Source organism: Mercenaria mercenaria, chromosome 12, assembly GCF_021730395.1.
Source record: "Mercenaria mercenaria strain notata chromosome 12, MADL_Memer_1, whole genome shotgun sequence".
NCBI classification, from domain to species: domain Eukaryota; kingdom Metazoa; phylum Mollusca; class Bivalvia; order Venerida; family Veneridae; genus Mercenaria; species Mercenaria mercenaria.
Genome location: NC_069372.1, coordinates 76,272,253 through 76,293,776, shown reverse-complemented (window position 1 = coordinate 76,293,776; position 21,524 = coordinate 76,272,253). Strand labels below are relative to the sequence as shown.

General features: G+C 35.6%; 1 protein-coding gene across 3 annotated transcripts; it reads left to right on the top strand.

Annotated features, from left to right (window-relative positions):
* The first annotated feature begins 5,779 nt into the window (after window positions 1–5,779).
* LOC123534717 (uncharacterized) lies at window positions 5,780–20,447 on the top strand. Of its 3 annotated transcripts, XM_045317084.2 has the most exons (6): window positions 5,780–6,048; window positions 7,139–7,234; window positions 8,195–8,314; window positions 15,498–15,689; window positions 16,219–16,410; window positions 17,425–20,447. In XM_045317084.2, the coding sequence occupies exons 1-6, from the start codon at window positions 5,928–5,930 to the stop codon at window positions 20,226–20,228; spliced, it is 3,525 nt and encodes a 1,174-aa protein (XP_045173019.2). In that variant the 5' UTR covers window positions 5,780–5,927; the 3' UTR covers window positions 20,229–20,447. The 3 variants fall into 3 exon arrangements, with proteins under 3 accessions (XP_045173019.2, XP_045173022.2, XP_045173023.2); XM_045317087.2 differs by lacking the exon at window positions 15,498–15,689; XM_045317088.2 differs by lacking the exons at window positions 15,498–15,689; window positions 16,219–16,410.
* Window positions 20,448–21,524: the final 1,077 nt, after the last annotated feature.

The following is a 21,524-nucleotide window of genomic DNA, read 5'->3' as shown; positions in this document are numbered from 1 at the left end:
TATAATGCGCATATAGTGCCACGATTTTCAAATTTCAGTTTCTTAATAGTACTTAATTTATGGCAGTTTTTTTAATATAAAGGTTAGCGGAGGTAATCTGACTTTTATGCAATGTAATTAGTATATGAATGTAATCTGTTTTTGTGTCTCTTATAATTCATTTATTGAATGACCAATAACATGTTAGATACATTCGCTTTTTATTATGTCAGTTGTGAAAATTGTAACATGTATGTTGGATGAGACGTAAATAAACTATAAACTATAAGTATCTTGGCATTGTGTTTTCGGGTATTGGTAATTTTAAAGAATGTCAGGAAGATTTACACAAAAGAGCGCTCATGGCATATTTTAAGTTATTAAAATGTTGTGATAATAATTAAATAAAACCAAAAAGTTTTCTACATCTGTTTGATCATACTATTAAATCCATCTTGTTCTTCATGTGAAATCAGGGGCACTATAAACGTCAAGTGAAAAATCATAAATGAACAAAACTATCATTCTTGTGAGGAAATAATGCACGGAGGGGCACCTGGGGTCTTCCTCCACCATTAAAGCTGGAATGTCGTCATATGACCTATAATTGTGTCGGTGCGAAGTTAAACCCAACAAAAAGTATTTCCAGAGATTACCAGACACTGATACATCCTCATTATTACATGAAGCCTATACAGAAAGCGGGATCTTAGCACCCGCTTTTAACATGATCAAATGAAGAACTATAAATAATGCAACGACCCAAGACGTAATTGAAACCGAAGCTAAACGATTTACATCAGAAAAGCAAACAAAAAGTGAGTCGAGAACCGGGCACACTAAAAAACCTGCCTGTCTGTTCGCAAAGAGCTAGGTTAAGTTAGACGGACATACCTGTATATAACGGATTTCTCTCTCTTTTCAGGGGGTTTTCTCTCGCTCTGTCAATGGTCAGATTGCTCTGTGTCTCTCGCTCGGTCCCTGGTCAGATTGCTCTCTGTCTGTAACAGTAGATGGTGAACGGCGCCCTGCGTGGCTGCCCTTGTATGTAAAGCGCCTTTGAACGTGTTTATCACGAAAAGGGCGCTATTATCTAGTATAATATACCCAGCTATGATCTTTGCCGAGCTGTGATTATCCAAAACCTCAAGAACATGTCATAGACTGTGCTGGTACCTCAGCCTGGTTTGTCATAGACTGTGCTGGTACCTCAGCCTGGTTTGTCATAGACTGTGCTGGTACCTCAGTCTGGTTTGTCATAGACTTGTGCTGGTAGCCTCAGCCTGTTTTATCATAGACTGTCACAGTCTACCACAGTCAACATCCCTATAGACAGTAATCAATCTACCGATCTCGTTCAAAGGTGCTTTACATAGCACAAAGGTAACCATCGCCAAATTCATCATCAACAAGTACAAATACAGAGCGGACAGAGCGGACAGAGCAAGGGAAAGTCTTGCAGAGAGACAGAGAGGGAGAGAGAGGGAGAGAGAGAGAGGTTTCCTTTAGATATATGCCTGTCCGGCTAACTTAGCCTAGCTCTTTGCGAATACCCAGTCTGGTTTTTAACGTGACCGTTGTATAGCACCGATACAGGCGGAGCCGTCTTTCCTGGAAAGACACAGTACTGGCCTCTTAGGCGGGTGACACTCTAGGACATCTCAGAAATGTTAAGTGTCTGGACCGGGATTCGAACCCTGAACATTTGGATTGACAGTCAAGCGTGTTACCATTAGACCACCAGGCCAATACACACTATGATTTTATTAGTAAGAAATATACGTATAAGATGTACACTACTTCTTGACGAAAATATTTGCAGTTTTTTTAGTTTAAAACATATTTTTTTCCGAAAAGCATGAAATATTTACAATACAACATTTCAGGAATTGGAAAGAAAGCTATATTAGCTTACAGTTGTCCTCTCCTTATTACATAAAATTACATGTTTTTTTCATGGCACAATTATTTACCAGTTAATACAGTATTATATGAAATACATGGAAAGATGACACATTTCAATAAACCAAAAAGTGCTTTTGTAAAGTACAATTAAGAGTTTAAATATGAAAACATATTTCAGACATATACTAGTAACAATGAATTAAATAATAGAATTCAGAATCACAGGATATGAAATAACAAGCAAATCTCATTGAAAGAGATATTTGATACTGATTTAAAAGGTAAGTGTAAAATGTAATAATTAAACACCAATCTAAGTTTAGAGTAGTAAAAACTTAAACACGTAAAAGAAGAAAGGATAAACGGATGAACGATAAGGATAAAGTGTAAAGAAAATAGCTGAATCAATTAAATAATCAACATGTTTAGATAATGATAATGTTTAGATATGACGTGTATACATATGTAGATGCAGTAGATGCAATTGTATTTTATGCAGCATTACATCTTATCTAGCTGTTACTAAAATCGTTTTGTTTCTCTAATGTATTTTTGAACGGCATTAAAAATTGTTATATTGGAACCGAGAGACAATGAAGTATCACCGTTTAAGATAACATTAATAGAAGGGTTTACAATGTTGGGAATTCATAGTAAGTAATTCAGGTCGGAGATCTGTGTATTTTGGACAAATAAGGAAATAGTGGTAAGAATTTTCTATTTCCCCGCAGTCACACAAAGGAGAGTCGATAATATTTTTCTCAAATAAATCAGAGGAAAGAGAGCTGCAGTGAGTGCGTAATCTTGTGTGAAGGATCTGCAGTTTACGGTCACCTGAAAGGAAGAAGCTGGGGCCATTTGGTAGGTCATTTTTTAGCATTCGCTTAAATGATGCAACCGTTGGAGCATTTTGTGTCTGAAGTGGGAGCGCATTGAAATCTCTGATAACAGAAGGCAAAAATGATTTGTAATAAAAGTCAGTATGTGTGAGAATGTTTTGCGTGTCGTTTGCATTCCTAAGTGGATAGCGATGCTCACTGCCAACTGACGAAGGGACAAACTCTGAAAGATACTGTGGGGTAAGATTGTTTTTCATTTTAAAGAAAAGAATAAGTTTGTGTTTGTATCGCTTTTTCTCCAAGGATTCTAAACAAACCTCTTTCATAAGTTTATCAATGGATACAAGTTTTGTTGTTCCAGTAATTATTCTTGCCGCTTCCTGCTGAATTTGCTCAAGCTTTCGTTTTTCATTTTGTGTGCAGTTATCAAATAATACACCTCCATACTCTAGAATTGGTCTTATAAAAGAGAGAGAGAGAGGGTTGGTTACAGGGTTGGTTACCGGGTCCTTCCCAATTAACAACATGGTCGGTAGAGTTGCTAGGTATCCCCCCGGATTGGTTACCGGGTCCTTCCTAAACAAGACTGAATGCAGCGGTAATGTTCCTGGTTGATTAGTCATTTTGACTGTGCTTCGACAACAATAATTTGTCAGTTAAATACGCATATTGTTACTCAATCCTAAATGGCAGATTTTTACTCCGTCAAACAGAAAAATAGTTCGTCCAAATTAATTGTTATATTGAAAACAGCTTCGGGGGCCTCCGTGGCCGAGTGGTTAAGGTCGCTGACTTCAAATCACTTGCCTCTAATAATATCGAGGTAATGATAAATAATAAGATTAAAATGTATAGAGAAAAATCGGCACCGACTAAAATACATCGTGCTAACCGGAGAATCGAGCTAACCGATATCGAGGTAACGATGTTCGACTGTATATATATATGACTTCAAGTGATTTTCTATCAAGCTGAAATTTTAGTTTTTTCATAATATTGATTCTTTTCCAAGCTTTACTTTTTATGTATTCTATGTGTCTGGACCACCGCAGATCATGCGAGAGATTGATACTCGGGCCAAGTGTTTATGATTACGGAATTCATTTATTTGTATGCCTTGCATTCTGATTGGATGATGATTAATATTTCTGTGAGTTTTACGTGATATCAGTAAAGATTCTGTTTTCGAAGGATTGAATTTTACCAACCATTTTTCTACCCATGAAGTTATTTTCTGCAGGTCCGAGTTTAAAATAGTTGAAGCAGTGGCAGGATCTTCTACTACAATGTAAAGGTTAGTGTCATCAGCGAAGAGCCTAATATTCGCTTGGATATCTAGTACTATATCGTTTATATAAATAAGAAAAAGTAAAGGCCCGAGAATTTACCCTTGTGGAACACCAGCTGTAATGAACTTTTCAGACGATTTAAAACCAGGAAAACAACTCTTTGTTTTCTATTATTAAGGTAAGAAGAGAACCAAGAAGAAACATGTCCTGAAATACCTACAGAATTGAAAATAAGTCCCTTGAGCCAGACACGATCAAAGGCCTTACTTATGTCACAAAATACAACTCTTACCTCTTTACCGGAGTCAATATTCTGTGCAAATAAGTTATAGATATATAGAGTCACCAGGAACAAAACCGGATTGCAAATGAGTAAGAATATCATGTTCTTGAAGAAAGTTGAAAGTCTGTTTGAATACAATTCTTTCAAATACTTTATTGACTGATAAGGGATATTGGATGAAGATTTTTTTTTCCAGTATGATGAACAAAAGTGATTTTGTTATTTAACAACACACATCTTCAGTTTTCTTTGTTAAACAGGAAAATAAATCGGGTCAAGTTAGAATTTTAGTTATTCGACAATTTAATATTTGACACCGGTGACAGGACAATCTAACAGACAACGGAGACTTAAAGGATGGACGAGCCTGTGTCTTCGGAGTCAATTATAGAAAACAAGAATGATCCGCCTCTTCTGCCATAAAGAATTCTTTATCTTTTGTGACAGCCAGTTACTGGACACTGACAATTACTTTTTTTGTACGCGATAGCCAACTATTGAACTACAGACATCGGTATTTCATAACATTGTGAATTTTGGGCACCGTCACATTGTTATTAAATTACTGGATGCTAATCCCTACTTTTCTTAATGTGACAGAACTCGTTATAATATAGACAGAACTGAAAGGTGTACGTGCACATCATATGCACACATTTCACATACAACATGTCGCATTTGTTGTAAATGTTCCGACCTTCATTATAGAAATTTAAATCACGTATTGAACAAGGTTGCGGTTTTGAAGCATTAATTCTTTTGTAATTAGTGAGTAAACTATGGTTTGGTTAACAATTTATCATCAATGATTCAGTTTTTTTCCTCTCACTGTACAGAATATGTTTCGAATGACAAACCTGTTATGTTAGATTATAGCTTAAGCACAAGAAGTAGAATGACTTGTCAATTAGATTACATGGAAACCATGTATTGTACCCGAGCCTTTCACTCACAAAACGGAGATGGTAGGCATTAAACAGCACAAAGAAAGCTTTGTGGAAAGTTTTACCAACTAACTCTCGACCATAGTTCAGACTGTCACAAATATCAAAATAAAATTACCGCTTTCTTAATAACACATAAGATTCTTTCAGAATTCCTGAAACTAACAAAGAAATTGTTTGTACGAAAACTAAGCAGGAGTTTATTCCAGGCTACTTGTAGAATTTAACCAGCCCAATTCTTTGATCGAAATTGCCACCCAACACAATTTGATTTCGAAGCCGACTCGATTATACGTTGATTCCAGAGCATGTCTTAGATTTCCATTTTTTTTGGCGAACCTCGCCGAAAATATAATATATGTATCGTGTAGAGTTATTTTACTCGCCGAACATACGTATATATAGCGTTATTCATACGCACTTTCACGTTTTCGCGTTCAAGATACATGGAAGTAAATGTCAAAAGATTGATCGGTTAGCATTTTTTTTACGTAGACGTGACGTTGATCGCTATATTTGTCATGCTTAATATTCATGTATGTGTAATGCATATTCAATGTAAATTGAAAGTTTAGATGCATGTTCGACCTATTGTCTTCGGTAGTTCTATTTGGAGTTCAAACTCAACGTGGATTATCTTAAGCTAAATATGTGTGAAGAGTTTTTCTAAAACCATTGTTGAAACTGAATGTGTACAGATTACAAAATTTCTGTATCGCGTAAAATGAAATTCATGTATGTGTATAGAAATGTAGTTGTTTTAATGATATATTTGAATTGCTTGACCTGCACTGTGGATGCTCAAAAAGGTAAACTTTAGAAAAGAAGAGAATAGGGTTGTCTCTGTTACTGCATGACTAACACAGTGACAGTTTTCAGTTTCTACATATATTGCAGACGATACTTAGCCTTTTTACGAATACTACAGAGGGGAATGAAATTGTTTAGCCTCAAGACTGTTTTTTTCTCCCTCTCTCGATTTCATTTGTTAATAAATGTAGATGGAAAGTATAATCCAATTATTCTGTTGGGTAAATACTAATAAAACACATATGTAGTCTGCAAAATATGTAACAGTAACATGTAATTCGATGTAAAACAGAAATAATTTCGCTATGCTGTATATCATACTCATGATTATCTATTAATACATGTTTTTTGTTGTTATTTTGGCAATATGTATCGATATCACTGGTACTTCTCTGTTTCGAAAGGGAGATAACTCATCCAAGGACACTATAAATTGTAAAGAACGTTTGTTTATGCAAACATATATTATCAAGGAAATCCACTTACTGCGATAATTTCAATGTCAGAAATAAAGTGTACCTCAAAATATGTCTAAGAAGATTTTCTAAATAGTAACCTGAAGTGTATGTGAGTAGCTTTAAATGGACACAAAGATGTAGATACTTTTCTTATATTTAATTAAAATATGCTCAAAAGGTTAACCTTCCTATAGTGCGTTGTTTGATTTTGATTTTTTGTGTACAAATCAAAATTCATTTGTTAAAAAATTTCATATGTTATATGTATTTGTGACTATTTAAGCGGGTTTAGGTCGCAACAAGAATAAATCTAATCCTTTTAAAAAAATCTGTGTGACATTCGTAATATATTTGTCTACAAATATGCCAAATTCATGTAACTTTTAAGATATTGGCAAATATTAAGTATTCTCAAGTGTACAGAAGTATAGCATTTTCAGCATACGTACCCATATAGGCAAGATTTGAGGCCGCCGGAGTCTCTCGGAAAGCCAGACAGCCTTCACATAATACATGTACTTTATCAGAGGAGTAAACAATGTAAAAGAATCATTGGAAATTTTAAGTTTTGAATGGAGAAAAAATCCGAAAGGCAAAGCATGTTGAGGATATATTTACATTACATTTTCAGAGGGAGGTAGAAATGGCCGCGAAGCATGGACCCAATTTCTGGAATCCGAGCACATACATCCAGGTGACCCAAGTGCGACAAATACCCTGTCAGAAGGTAGGGAGTTACGGTATTAGTTGTAAGTCTTTCCCACACGACAGAATATCTGAACTGCCGCAAATATATTGTATTCAATATTTGGGTTTACATACAGTGGAATAAATTTACTGCAATCTATTTTGTATATGAAGTTCATTAGAAATGGATCATTTCACGTCTTTTCTGTTTAACACCCAGTCACACATTTTGCGCTGGTTGTATTTTGTTCACATAACAAAATATGTTTTTGCGCGGGATATATTTAAGCTCAAATGAATAAATCGAAGCCTTGAGACGTCTGGTGGGGTCGGGTTTTGGTAGATCTATTTTCTGTTTTATGACACCTATTGTGTACATCAATGCTAAACTATTGAAATACAGTCATGTATGAGAAACAAATACAATGTGCCTTAAATCTGAGATGAACTCTGCGTGACCTCACATGATATTGTCTAAATGCCCATCTGGAAAGCAGTGATGTAACCGTGGGCTGAAATACCTTATCATATTGATCCTGCTTGACCATTGATAATGCATTCCTAATTTTCACGAATGGAACTATTTTGTATAGAAAATGAACACTTATAACTTTGTTAGCGGGTAAACCCGGCCCAAAAAATGCTTTTGCGAGTGTGCATATTTTCTCATGGGTGCAAATGTGAACAGCGCCAAAATCATTAAAACTTCTCGTTCAGTTTTGACAAAAGCCGATCTTTCGAGAATGACCGTTTGTACAAAACATTAAGAATAAGGAAAGGGAAATTTACCGTTTTCTAACTCCATTAAAATTGCAACTTGAAACCGAACAGTATTTACATTAAGTCAATTTTTAAACCGCTGAAATTTTAGAAGCCAAAGTGAAGTCGGTCCACCCTTTCTGTCTACATACAAATATACAGGTATTAAAATTGAAACCAATGAAGAAAGCTGCAATGAAGTCTTCAAATGAGACATAACTTCCTTTGATTGTATTTCTAGACATATTTCAAACCGGAGCCAGCACAGCACGTGGAGCCATTTTAGACCCAAATACTGCAGATATACGGACAGGAAATACAGAAAGTATCAAAGATCTTTCAGCGATCAATCATGTTATAGGTAGGTATATTTATTATCATTTGCATGAATCGTTTACACAATGAAACTTTGTTAGATTATTTGTTACCGATTGATTGATGTTTATATTGTTTAAAGCACATATATACAATTTATAAATATACTTAAATTATTACTGATTAACATATGTAACAAAAGGTATTATAATCATATTCATCCATAATAGTTTTGTAGCATCGTATAGTATTTTTAGTTCCAAACGAAAAAAAAGTCAATATCACCGAATGCTGTTTTAAAATATTGTTTTGGCAGACTGCGTGATGCATCACGAACGCTCTGTTGAAACTGTGGTAACTTTAAAGGTGATTGAAATAAGAAACATATATATAAAGATGGATTGTCGTGAAAGCGTTAGAAGAGTAAACTATATAGATGATTACAAATAAATAAATAAATAAATAAATAAATGCGCAAGAGTTTGGAATTTGGAAGTTACCACATGAGATAATTCTACAATATTTTGACGTTTTACAGATAGACCCCTATATTAATTTCATGAATCAAAATAATAACATGAAATATTTCACATATATCTAGTCAAGTCTGTCTAATAAGTGAGAGAGAACTATTAAAATGAGTAATCTTTCCATTTTCTTAATTTTCTTAATGTACTCTGGCAAAGAATTCCGCTTATTGATTGCACTGTTAAAGAAAGTTACATTATCTTTCCCGTAATTAAAATTATACTAATTTGCCCGAGTGTAATAGGAGAGTACCAAATACAAAATTTCTGTTATATAAGACGTACTCTGATTACCCACAATTTTTAAAATCATGATTAAGGTGCCATTTCCACATTACCAAAGACATATTAGCAAGACTACAGTTCTTTACTTTTTTCTCTATGGTCCATACCACTAAAGAATTTGGTCATATTTAAACAGTTGCTTAAACTTGAGTATGAAGAATTGTTAGTCTAAATGGCATTGTATCATGCAGAACATAAATACTTTCCAGTATTATAGGGCGAAAAATAAAATAGCAAAAATAGTGCTAAATGGTGATATAAGTATGAATCTTTCAGGATTTTTTAAATCAGACCTTGGAATCTTCAAAAATGGAGTTGGCCTAAAATCTCTCCTCATTCAAGATGGCTCCCATTTTTTAACTAGATACATAGGTAAAACTGTCCGAATATTTTTTTTTGCTCTTAAAATCACCCAGTATTACCTACATTATCTACAAAAGTCAAAGATTTAATGGAATAACGGACCCTTCTTTCAAGATGACCACTTTAAAAAATGGCCGCCAAAATTTAGACAACTTATATATGGATATTGAAAGCCGTTATTGAATATATGGGCGTGGTATTACTCTTTATATTGAATTTGAAAAGGAAATAAAAAGAACAATTTAGTTCATATGCAGTTCTTTAAAAAAAAAATATGCCCACTATTTCAAAATGGCGTAAGCCTCTTACAGACTTCTAAAACGTATTGCCTTTATAAAGAAATAAACAACTTACTATGAAGGATGTTAAGGTAGTTATGGCACCATTTTACAAAATTGCCGTCAAAAATAAGACACCTAGACACATAATCAATTGCTGCACATAACTATTAATTAATCTTCACAAGAAGTGACTGATTATGATTAAACTATTGTAAACAAAAATAAAAATAACTTCTTTAAAGAGATATTATTTACGAAAATAGCAGCCGGTTTTTAAATGGTTAACCTAAATAACATTTGAATAATATCATTTACATGTTGATATTATTTCTATTTCAAGACCCACCACAGAATGACTGATTTATTTTTAGTTTTCTTGATGGTACTTATACCTGATTTGCATGATAAAGTCGATGATACTTGGAAAAGATTTGGAGCCCCTGAAGTGACATGAGACACATTTATTTTCATATAATTGCTTTTATTTCGTAACAACGTAACACTATTTCGTTATTACGAAATTCCGAAATTTATTTCGTAAAAATGTAATATTATTTCTTAACAAGAGCACCGCCTTGCGGGTGCTGACGCTCATCTGATTTTTTTTGTGCAATAGAAATATTGTCCTACCCATGATTTTCTAAGTCTAAAAAGGGCCATCATTCTTGCAAAAAGCAGGATAGAATTATGTTTCTTGATGTACAGTGTCCACTTTTGATGGTGAAAAACTGTTGCAAGTTTTAAAGCAATAGCTTTGATAGTTTATGAGAAAAGTTGACTTAAACATAATACTCAACCAAGAAAATGATTTTCTAAGTCCAAAAGGGGCAATAATTATTGCAAAAAGCAGGATGGAGTTATGTTGCTTGCTGTACAGGGTCAGCTTATGATGGTGAACAAGTGTTGCAAGTTTCAAAGCAATAGCTTTGATAGTTTAAGAGAAAAAGTTGACCTAAACATAAAACTTAACCAAGAAATCTGATATTTTCTAAGTCAAAAAGGGGCCATAAATCTTGCAAAAAGCAGGACGGAGTTATGTTTCTTGCTGTACAGGGTCAACTTATGATGGTGAACAAGTGTTGCAAGTTTTAAAGCAATAGCTTTGATAGTTTAGGATAAAAGCTGACCTAAACATAAAACTTAATCAAGAAAACTGATTTTCTAAGTCCAAAAGGGGCAATAAATCTTGCAAAAAGCAAGATGGAGTTATGTTTCTTGATGTACAGGGTCTGCTTATGATGGTGAACAAGTATTCCAAGTTTCAAAGCAATAGCTTTGATAGTTTAGGAGAAAAGTTGACCTAAACATAAAACTTAACCAAGAAATCTGATATTTTCTAAGTACAAAAGGGGCCAAAAATCTTGCAAAAAGCAAGATGGAGTTATGTTTCTTGCTATACAGGGTCAGCTTATGATGGTGAACAAGTATTCCAAGTTTCAAAGCAATAGCTTTGATAGTTTAGGAGAAAAGCTGACCTAAACATAACACTTAACCAGGCAACGCCGACGCAGACGCCGACGCCGACGCCGACACCGACGCCGACGCCGACGCCGACGCCGACAACCGCTCAAGTGATGACAATAACTCATTTTTTTTCCAAAAATCAGATGAGCTAAAAATGTAATGTTATGTCGTAAAAACGATCTACTTTTTCGTTTTTCGAAAAAAAACTAATATTTTTTCGTAATAATGTAATTTCATTTCGAAATTACGAAATGTTTTTTATAAAAGCGTAATCTAATTTCGTATTTACGAAATGTATTTCGTAAAACCGTAATATTATTTCGTAAAAAGTAACATTATTTCGTAAGAACGTAATAATGTTTCGTAAAAACGTAATATCATTTCGTTATTACGAAATAGATTTCGTAAAATCGTAATATTGTTTCTAAAAAAACACAATTCTATTTACTTTGAAACGTTATTACGAAATAATATTACATTTCTTTGGACTTCACTAAATTTTGTACGTCTTAGTTAATTTGATTCAGCAATTCATACTCAGATTTATGTTTTGAAAATATGCAAAGGAGTCCAGTCAGGTGAAAATGAAATTGTTTATCTTGTCGATAGCAACAATCATTTTGAACAGCTCCATCAATTTGATGCTTTAAATGGACTTTATTGCTTTCACTGGGTTTAACCTTGTAAGTACTTGGGATGCACACGGAATGAGACAGCATATTAATGAAGCCACTCACGTCGGTGGACACATTCTGGATGTTGTCATTACAAGAGATAACGATGATATCGTGTCAAACATTGAAGTCACTGATCCAGGTCTGTCTGACAACAGCGGTAAGGTCGCTCGCGATCCTTTTTTAGTGACTTTCAAAGCAAAGGCTGTAAGACCTCCACCAGTGAGAAAAAACTGTTTCCTTTCGAAAACGTAGGGCAATTGATGTCGACTCATTCAAAGGGAATCTTCTGAACTCAGAGTCCTTGAAAGCAATCATGCAATTGACATATGCTGATGAGTTAGTTAACTCATACAAACAAGAACTTACATCAATTATTGATAAGCATGCACCATTGCGGACAAAAACCATTATTCAAAGACCAACCTGTCCCTGGTATACACAAGAACTTCATGATGCTAAACATTTAAGGCGCAAGTTGGAACAGAAATGGCGCAAATAAAGACTGACAATTGACCACCAGCTTTACAGAGAACAGTGTGCAACAGTAAATAGGTCACTAAAAAGGCAAAAATACATTTCTACTCGGATAAGGTAGAATCTTGCCAAAAAGATTCAAAGAGTCTTTTCAAAATCACAAAGCATCTGTAAGATGTTACAAATGACATCACTTTACCAAAAGCTGCATCTTCCAAACAACTCGCACAAGACTTTAGTGACTTTTTCATAAAAAAGATAGACAAAATACGGACAGACATAGCATCCTGTTTTGTATCTGACATTTCTGACTACACTGAAACACAACCACCAATGAAGGACTGCCTAAACAGTTTTACTTCAGCCACACCAGAAGAAGTGAAGAATATTATTCAGGCATCTCCGTGTAAGTCGTGAGAATTAGACCCAATACCAACTTGGCTTTTAAAGACATGCCTTGACGAGCTCTTCCAGCTTTGACAAAAATTATCAACACATTACTGGAAACCGCGTATGTTCCAAAAGAATTCAAAAAGTCTCACGTTAGACCTCTTTTGAAAAAAAACAACATACCTTGATTCAAATGAACTAAAGAACTACAGGTCTGTTTCAAACCTGTCTTTTGTCTCAAAAGTACTGGAAAAAGTAGTAGATAAACGCATTGAGTGCCACCTGACTTCGAAGAACCTACATGAACAGCACCAGTATGCATACAGAAAGCATCACTCGACAGAAACTGCACTTCTCAAAGTTCAAAATAACAATCTTCAATCCCTGGATCAAAACGAAATCACAATTTTGGTAATGCTTGACTTATCAGCTGCGTTTGATACTATCAACCATGAAACGTTGCTAAAACGCGTGGAAAAGGACTTCGAGATCATTGGCAAACCACTACAGTGGATGACTTCTTATCTGAATGACCGCTACCAAACAGTCTTAGTAAATGGCGAACTGTCTACCCCAGTCCACATGAAATACAGTGTACCACAAGGATCTGTCATAGGTCCTAAAAACTACATCATGTACACAAAACCCGTTGGTTCAATCTGCAGAAGCCATGGACTGAATCACCACTTTTATGCCGATGACTCACAACTATACTTGTCGTTTAAGCCCAAAAATATTTCCTACCAACATGAAGCCCTATCTCGAACTGAAATCTGTCTAAACGACATAGTCTCTTGGATGCATCAGAACATGCTGAAGCTCAATACTGACAAAACTAAGGTCATTTTGTTTCACACAAATCACACAAAAATACCCGAAGATATCTGCGGGAAAGTAGGACCCTCTCAGATTAAACCATCAATTTGTGTGAAGAATCTCGGTGCTAAAATGGATTCAACTGCACAACTTCGGCAAATATGCCACATTAGGCAGTACATCACAGCTGATGCTACCAAGTCTCTTGTGAACTCTCTGGTTACATCGAAAGTAAATTACTGTAATTCGCTGCTGTATGGAATCTCCAAAGACACACTGCAAAAACTTCAATGTGTACAAAACACAGCGGCCCGCATCATAACCAAGACTCCACGATACGATCACATCACGCCGATCTTGAAGGAGTTGCACTGGCTTCCGGTTCAGCACCGAATTGAGTTCAAAATCTTGACACTTACATACAAAGCCATGCACAATGAATCTCCCAAGTACATTGTTGATATGCTTGACATGTACAAGCCTCGTAGAGACTTAAGGTCGGCAAATGGCCCAGTGTCTTTGGTTGTACCACGGAGTCGAACAGTAAAGTATGGTGACTGAAGTTTCAAGCATGCAGCTCCAAAGCTTTGGAATGCCCTTCCAGCAAGCATCAGAGATTCAAGCTCACTCACTGTCCGCATTGAAAAAATCTTTGAAAACGCATCTCTTTCACACATGGTATATAAAACAACAAAATCTGAAATATTGTTGAAAATGGCGTTAAACCCAAAACAAACAAACCATGACAGGTTTGTTTCGTGTTGAGAAAAGGATTGCTCGCGTAATGTAATTTAACGTTGAACATAATTTATGGATGATCTTGTTTTAATTATTATTCCTTTTAATCTTTTACCAATATATTTACATGTATGTATATGTATGTATGTGTTCTTTATGTTTTTGTAAAGCACTTTTGAACGCACATATTTTGTATGAGAGGAGTGCTATATAAGTGTGGTATAATAATAATAATAATAAAAAATGTTAAGACCGCATTAGTATAGTTTAATAATCCCTGTATGATTATCCGTCTATTTGAAGGTACAGCAATGCTTATTTGGAAAGCTACATGTTGTGTATATTTGTTGATTTACTTCAAACGGTCATTTTGAAAAAAGCGAATGCTTGTTTTAAACAATTGTTTATTCTGTTAAAACATACTGTATCGAAAGGTATTATCATGCGTTTTCAAAAACACTAACATTTAGACACAGCCACAGTATATCATTTAAAAAGAATTTGAATTTTTTTGCGTCACCTTATTTCGCAAGTTGATGGACAAATGTACTATTTATGAATTAGCGCTTCGTAGTTGATTGCATGAATTTGGATGTCGTTCTATCCGTAAATATTTAGGAAAATAGAATCGACGTGCATATTACCAAATATTAAGTATTGTTGATTTCACTTCATGGGCATCGGTAATGTTACATAATAGCAACAAATTCTAGCAAAAAGTTAAAGCAGCATGCCTCCAGATTTGGCTAAAAAAATAATCTTTCTTACAACTTGAAGTTTGATCATATTATGAACATTAGAATATGAGTTTTTGTTTCTAACATATTTTAAAAGAAGACCGCGTCGGGAATCGAACCCGGACCGCCGCGGCAATAAAGACATTTTCCCGTCGTCGTAACCAATAGCGCTATAGCTGAAGTAGTTAATTATGACTCCAAAATATAGATATTTATAATCGAGACAGTTTACCTCGAGTAAAAGCGTGACAAACGCTTTTCAGTTATCATCGTAAAAAGTAGTAAAAACAATTCTCATAAAGTTTGTCAGTAATTAAGTTTTAAAGCCTTCTTAAGAAATATAGCATTTATTTCAAGATATCTAAAAATATTTTTTTTTTGTTGTCGAACGATCTGGAGGCAAATGTTTGTGTTGACGCGTTGCGCGTATTGCATAAATTTACTAACATGCAAATACGTATTTGTGCATTGTTTTAGACAGCCAAATATCAAACAGAAATGGCAAAATATCTAAACAGAAAAAGAACAAGCACATGATTGCAAAAAGGAAGAGGAAAAGACAAGAAAGGAGACGGAGAAATAGAATGAACAAGCAGAAAAATAAAATCCTAAAACGTTTAAAGAAACAAAATATCAAATCACTGGATTCACAACCTGCTGACGTGCAAGGTGATTTAATATTTTTCAGGCTCTTGATATCTGTTTGTACCTAAGTTTTTTTATAGTCGCCACCGGTAGTCCGTATGGTCGATTCCCATGAATTTAAGGCATTGGAGTATAGTGTAAGATACAGATGATGTACTATATCAAGACGGTTTCCATGGTGCTTAAACATACAATGTATAAAGCTCCTACATATGACTTTGATTTAAAGTCATATCCGAAAGGCTTTTTTTCCTAAAACGGGGTTTGAACCCACGGTCGTTCGCTTGTGAAAACAATGTACTACCTTCTGAGCTACAAAGGACTTTTTTTGTATAATATATCAAAAAAGCTCATATATTTTCACACGCTCAGTTCACGAATACTAACGGAAAGAATTATTCCACAATTTTGTAGATTTTATGTTAACTTGTAATATTAAGGAACGGCAAGTGAATTCTAGTAACATCATAAGGACAAGCATGATATTGAGGCGTCGCATATAATATCACAAAAGTTTACTTAAATGCAAACAAGTATTTGTGCATTGTTTTAGAAAGCCAAATACCAAACGGAAATGACAAGTGGTTTAGACAGAAACAGAACAAAAGTATGAGGGCAGAGCGAAAGAAAAAGCTACAGGAAAAAAAAATGCGAAATCAAATGATCAGACAGCAAAGAAAAAAGTTAAAACAATTAAAGAAACAGAAAATCAAATCAATGGAGACGGTACCTGTTGATGTGAAAGGTGATTACAATGTGCTTAAGCTTGTAGTTACTGTGAATTTGACCGCTCAATAGCCTAGTGGTAGAGTGTCCGCTTCGAGTGCGAGAGGTCGTGGGTTCGATCCCTCGGCCGCGTCATACCAAAAACATAAAATGGTACTCTCCTATGCTTGGCGCTTTGCATTAAAAAGTGACACCGCTTCTCTTCTCTCATACCCTCGTAGCGATGGTTTCCATCGGGAATGAGGTGTCGATAATGATTTAGATAAGTTGTATAGAACTTGCTTCACAATCGACCTAAGATAAATTAGTATAAACTACTTATTGTGAATTCCTGCATGATTAGATGTATACATATAACTGCTTATGTATTAGCAAGTTATTGACGAGTCATCTAGAATATCTTTATTATCACTCCATTACATCAATTTAACGAGGGAATGGTTAATTGCGACGAGTTGAATACATTAGAAAAGTTTTGACACTGTTCCAAAAATGTAACTTGCTATCCAGGTTTGGTTTAGCAGTAAGGTGTTGGTACTGTTTGCAATTCATTTCTTATCCGATGTTGAAATGGTTGAAACCCAACTAGGAATATGTAAATCAAAGTGGTAACAATTAACAATTAGTCAATAAGCGAAATTTATTTTTTAATCTAATTTTAATACAAGTGTTAACAGTATTACAAATAACTTTGATACAATTACGAATTCCCAAAAGAGGACGTTTTTATCATGTTTTCATGTTTTCTTTCCGTTCGATGTGCTAAGCTTTAATTTTACTCATGCCATAAAAATCATATCTTGTAGTAACTCTGTTTACTTACATCGAAAATGATCAGGAATTTTAATAACCTCTGCACACAAATTGTGTTTTCTGCGAACAAAATATGTTTAGTTTATTGTCTTGAAATGTGCAGGAAATAGGCAAAACAAAATGGAAATGTCGAAAAGAATGAACGCGGCGACTCGCACTTTTATGCATGTTTCCGTCTGTTCACTTATTTTCATTTTATTATGTCTTTTAAACATTTCAGCAAAATCAGAAAACAGAGCAGATAAACCAGTTAAGTGGAAAGACCGCCGTAAAAGGATTCTTGAACGAATGAGACAACGACAAGCAAGACTTGAAAAGAGAAGAAGGGAAGACGAGATAAGAAGAGCGCAAAAACAACGTCGAAAGGAAGAACGACAAAGGAAAAAGGCGATAAAGAATGGTCAAAATAGGATTACAGATAGCCTTAAGATAAATGAAATGTTAAAAGATGGAAATTCTTTACCAACGGAAACACCAGTAAAGCTTGACAAAATTACTGGTCCCAAGAGATTAACTGAAAAAAGTACAAAAGAAAATGCAAATATGGCAACTACTGATCGAAGTACTAGTAACACAGCGGATAATTTACTTTCTATACCTAACATAAACGGCAATGTAGATCATTTGGGTTTTGAAACCGCTAGCGACATCAGTAATGACATGAAAATACCCAGGGAACTTTTTGGAATTACAAGTGACAATAGTGGGATATTGCTTGGTACAAACGACAACCCTAACAAAAAGACCTCAACTGAAAATTTGGGAGTTATGAGGCAGATTGTGCCAGGATTCAAAATTAATGACATACCGATTATAGACCTTGCGGGTGTCATAGATCCTCGAATCCAAATGGAAGCAGCCGGAACGGAATCAGGATTTCCTGCTTTTCTGACACCTACGTCTTTTGATCCATCACGTTCACTAGGAATGATGAACACTGGAGATGGTGCATGGGGACCTTTTGACCCAAACACGGGTGTTCTACTTGGGCCATCGGTGGTTGAAAATGGCGTTCCGGTGAGAATGGCTGACGCTAACACAGGTATTCCACTGGGACCGGTAGAACCTGGAATAGATGTTCCATTTGGTCATGTAGACCTAAGCCCAAGTGTCCCTTTTGGACCAGAGGACACTGGCTCTGGGTTTCGTTTGGAACCTGTGGACCCAATGACTAGCGTTCCGTTTGAACAAACGAACCATGGGAGGAGTAGTGTACAGTCGGAGCATTTCGGCGTTGCAAATGACGTTCCATTTGACTCTGGAAATCAGCTTGTGCCGAAGGAAAAAAAGTCGAATATAGCATTTGATACTAATGGGACAAACAGTATGCAACGTACATCAGTTGACGTTATAGACGTTTCAGTGAACCCAAGCTCAAGTATTGATCTTTTTGCAGCAGGCGTGCCTTTCGATCCAAACGGAAGGTTGGACAACAATGCGGTTATTCCCCCAAACCTCAGTAACACAACCTCCGGTGTTCCTTTTCACCATGTGAACTCAGGGCATGGTATTCCATTCGAACAAGTGAACTCCGCAACTGGTTTTTTAGCTGAACCCATCAACTCTGGAGCTGATATTCCATTCGAACCCCTGGACTCTGGAATGAGAATTCCGTTCGATACCACACACTCCGGAACTGGTATTCCATTCGAACCTGCGAACTCCGGAACTGTTAATCCATCGGATCCCACAAACTTCAGAAGTATATCACTGGATCCTTCTGATTCCGAATCTGGTACATTTGAGTCCATTAACACCGGAACTGGCATTCCGTTGGAACCGCTGGACCCTAGAACGGGAATTCCATTTGTTCCAACAAACTCCGGAACTGGTTTTCATTCCGAATCTGCGAACTCCGGAGCTGTAATTCCACCGGATCCTACAAACTCCGGAACAAGTGTTTCATTTGAACCCGTGAACTCCAGAACTGGTATATCATTAGACCCTACTAATTCCGCAGCTGGTACTCCATCTGAGCCCATTAAGTCCGGAATAGGTATTTCATTCGAACCTCTGGACTCCAGAACAGGAGTTCCATTCGATCCCAAAAACGCCGGAACTGTTATTCAATCCGAATCTACAAACTCCGGAGCTGCAATTCCACCGGATCCTATAAACTCCGGAACTGTTGTTTCATTTGAACCCCTGAACAACAGAACTGGTATATCATTGGATCCTACGAATTCGGCAATTGTTATTCCATCTGAACCTATTAACTCCGGATCTGGCATTCCATTCGAACAGCTGGATTCTGGAACGGGTATTCCATTCGAAACTGCGAACTCCGGAATTGGTATTCCACCAGATCCTACAAACTCCGGAACTGGTATTTCATTTGAACCCGTGAACTCAAGAACGGGTATATTATTAGATCCTACTAATTCCGCAACTGGTATTCCATCTGAACCTATTAACTCCGGAACTCCAATCCAACCTCTGGTTTCCGGAACGGGTATTTCGTCACAGGGTCCTTTGAACAGGGGAACGAACAGATCAGAGTCAACCCCTGGTCAAAGTTTACAAACTGGACCGGTTGATAATGTAGCTAATGCTAGTATAACAGCTAGCATACATGATACTGTCCTTGGTGAACAAGTGAACATGACCAAAGTCGAACCTGGTATTACTGGCGCTCCAGTCGGTCTGCTGTTAGAAAGCACAGGCGATCCAATGAACGAATCGATCGTTGATTCACAAAACAATACTGGAGACAGCGGGTTCGATCCTTCCTTCGGTGTCAATGGTCAAGCTGTCGTTTTTCAGTCAGTAGATCTCAGGGAATTTCTTTCAACTGGGAACATAAAGAATCTTGGCAGTAATAATCAGCCGCCTGTACAGAAGTCAGAACCAACACAAGGCATAATGTTGGTCAATGGCGAGATTATGCCAGTGGCAGGACGAACAAGTTCAACGTCGGCATCTAATAAGCCAAACACTGCTTCTAGCGAATCCAAATTACCGGCCTCGTCACTTCTAGGAGTGGTATTTGACATATCAAGATCACTGAGACAAGGAAAAGGATAAGTGAGATCAAATGTGATGTATAGGCCATTGTGTATATAAAATAAAATGCTGCTGTCACTTAGCACGATTTAGGGTTTAGAAATTACTTTCCGTTTAGGTTAATATGTCAGAACATCAAATCACGCTATAGCTTTATATAGTAATTATGTGCCCGATCTACTGTCTTGAATAATCATTACATCTGTAAAATTACACAAATAAAATATATATAAAATGTAATATTTTAGTTAACGTTCAAAAAAAAGGAACTTTTCCTTACCTTAGAAACCTTATTAGCAACAATAAACTCAACCAAAATTCTTATTTCAATACGGTAAACAAAACATTTTCAGGCAAAACTTATTGCATTGTTATATACTATAACCTCTTACCTAACTGCCATGTATTTGAATGGAGAAAAAGACAGACATTATTCTTGACAGGTCGTGAAAACTAATGACATAATTTGACAGATAAAAGATAACCGTTGGCATGATAAAAAGGTTTTCTGTAATTTCTACCTTCCAGTTTGATTCTCTTGAGATGACTCTTCTATATTATAGCTTAAACAAAGTAGAAGAAGAATTGATTGTTTCATCTATCATAGTCGTATAATCGGCCATATGCACTAATTAAAACCATTTGCAGTGTTGTAAATAGGCACACTTTCCACACACATATATTCATTGAAAATATGTGTAATGAACAATTTTATTTGTTACGAAACTTCGTTTCCCATTGTTTATGACACAAAATGTTCCAACTATTACAGGGCTGTAAAATAGACGTGTACTTTTGCAGACAATCATTGTTTTTATGGTCATTTTAGGAAAATATTGGTTCATGGCATTGCATAAACGACAGTTTCTTTTCTTTCTTTTTTTGACTACAGAATGCGTGACTCTTGTTGAGTACATATTTTAAGAATATTATCTGGTAACATTTTAATGTATGAAACATTTCTTTTAATAAGTAATCATAATGTAGTATCTTCTTTGATATATAATACTACAATTTTTTGTTGTTTAGATGACCATTAAAGACATGTTCTATCTCGATTGTAAAAAAAACATTATCCATGCCATCATATTTGTAAATGTATGAAGATTGAAAAATAAATTATAAAAAAATAAATCATAATGTAGTGAAGGTTTTCGTAAGAATAATCTGTTGGATAAAATAAATGATACAAGTTTAATAAAATTATAAATTTAGAATAATGTGTTAAAAAAAGAAATCTACTCGTGTATACCTAACCTTAAGTTAAATGACCATTTTATGTACTGAAAATAAGGCCGATTTTCAATGGTTCAGAGG

Coding starts and splice junctions, on each gene's coding strand:
- LOC123534717 (XM_045317084.2), top strand. CDS start 5,928: ATGTGTACAGATTACAAAATTTCTGTATCGCGTAAAATGAAATTCATG. Junction 8,315..15,497: donor AGCGATCAATCATGTTATAG/GTAGGTATATTT, acceptor GCATTGTTTTAG/ACAGCCAAATATCAAACAGA. Junction 15,690..16,218: donor ACAACCTGCTGACGTGCAAG/GTGATTTAATAT, acceptor GCATTGTTTTAG/AAAGCCAAATACCAAACGGA.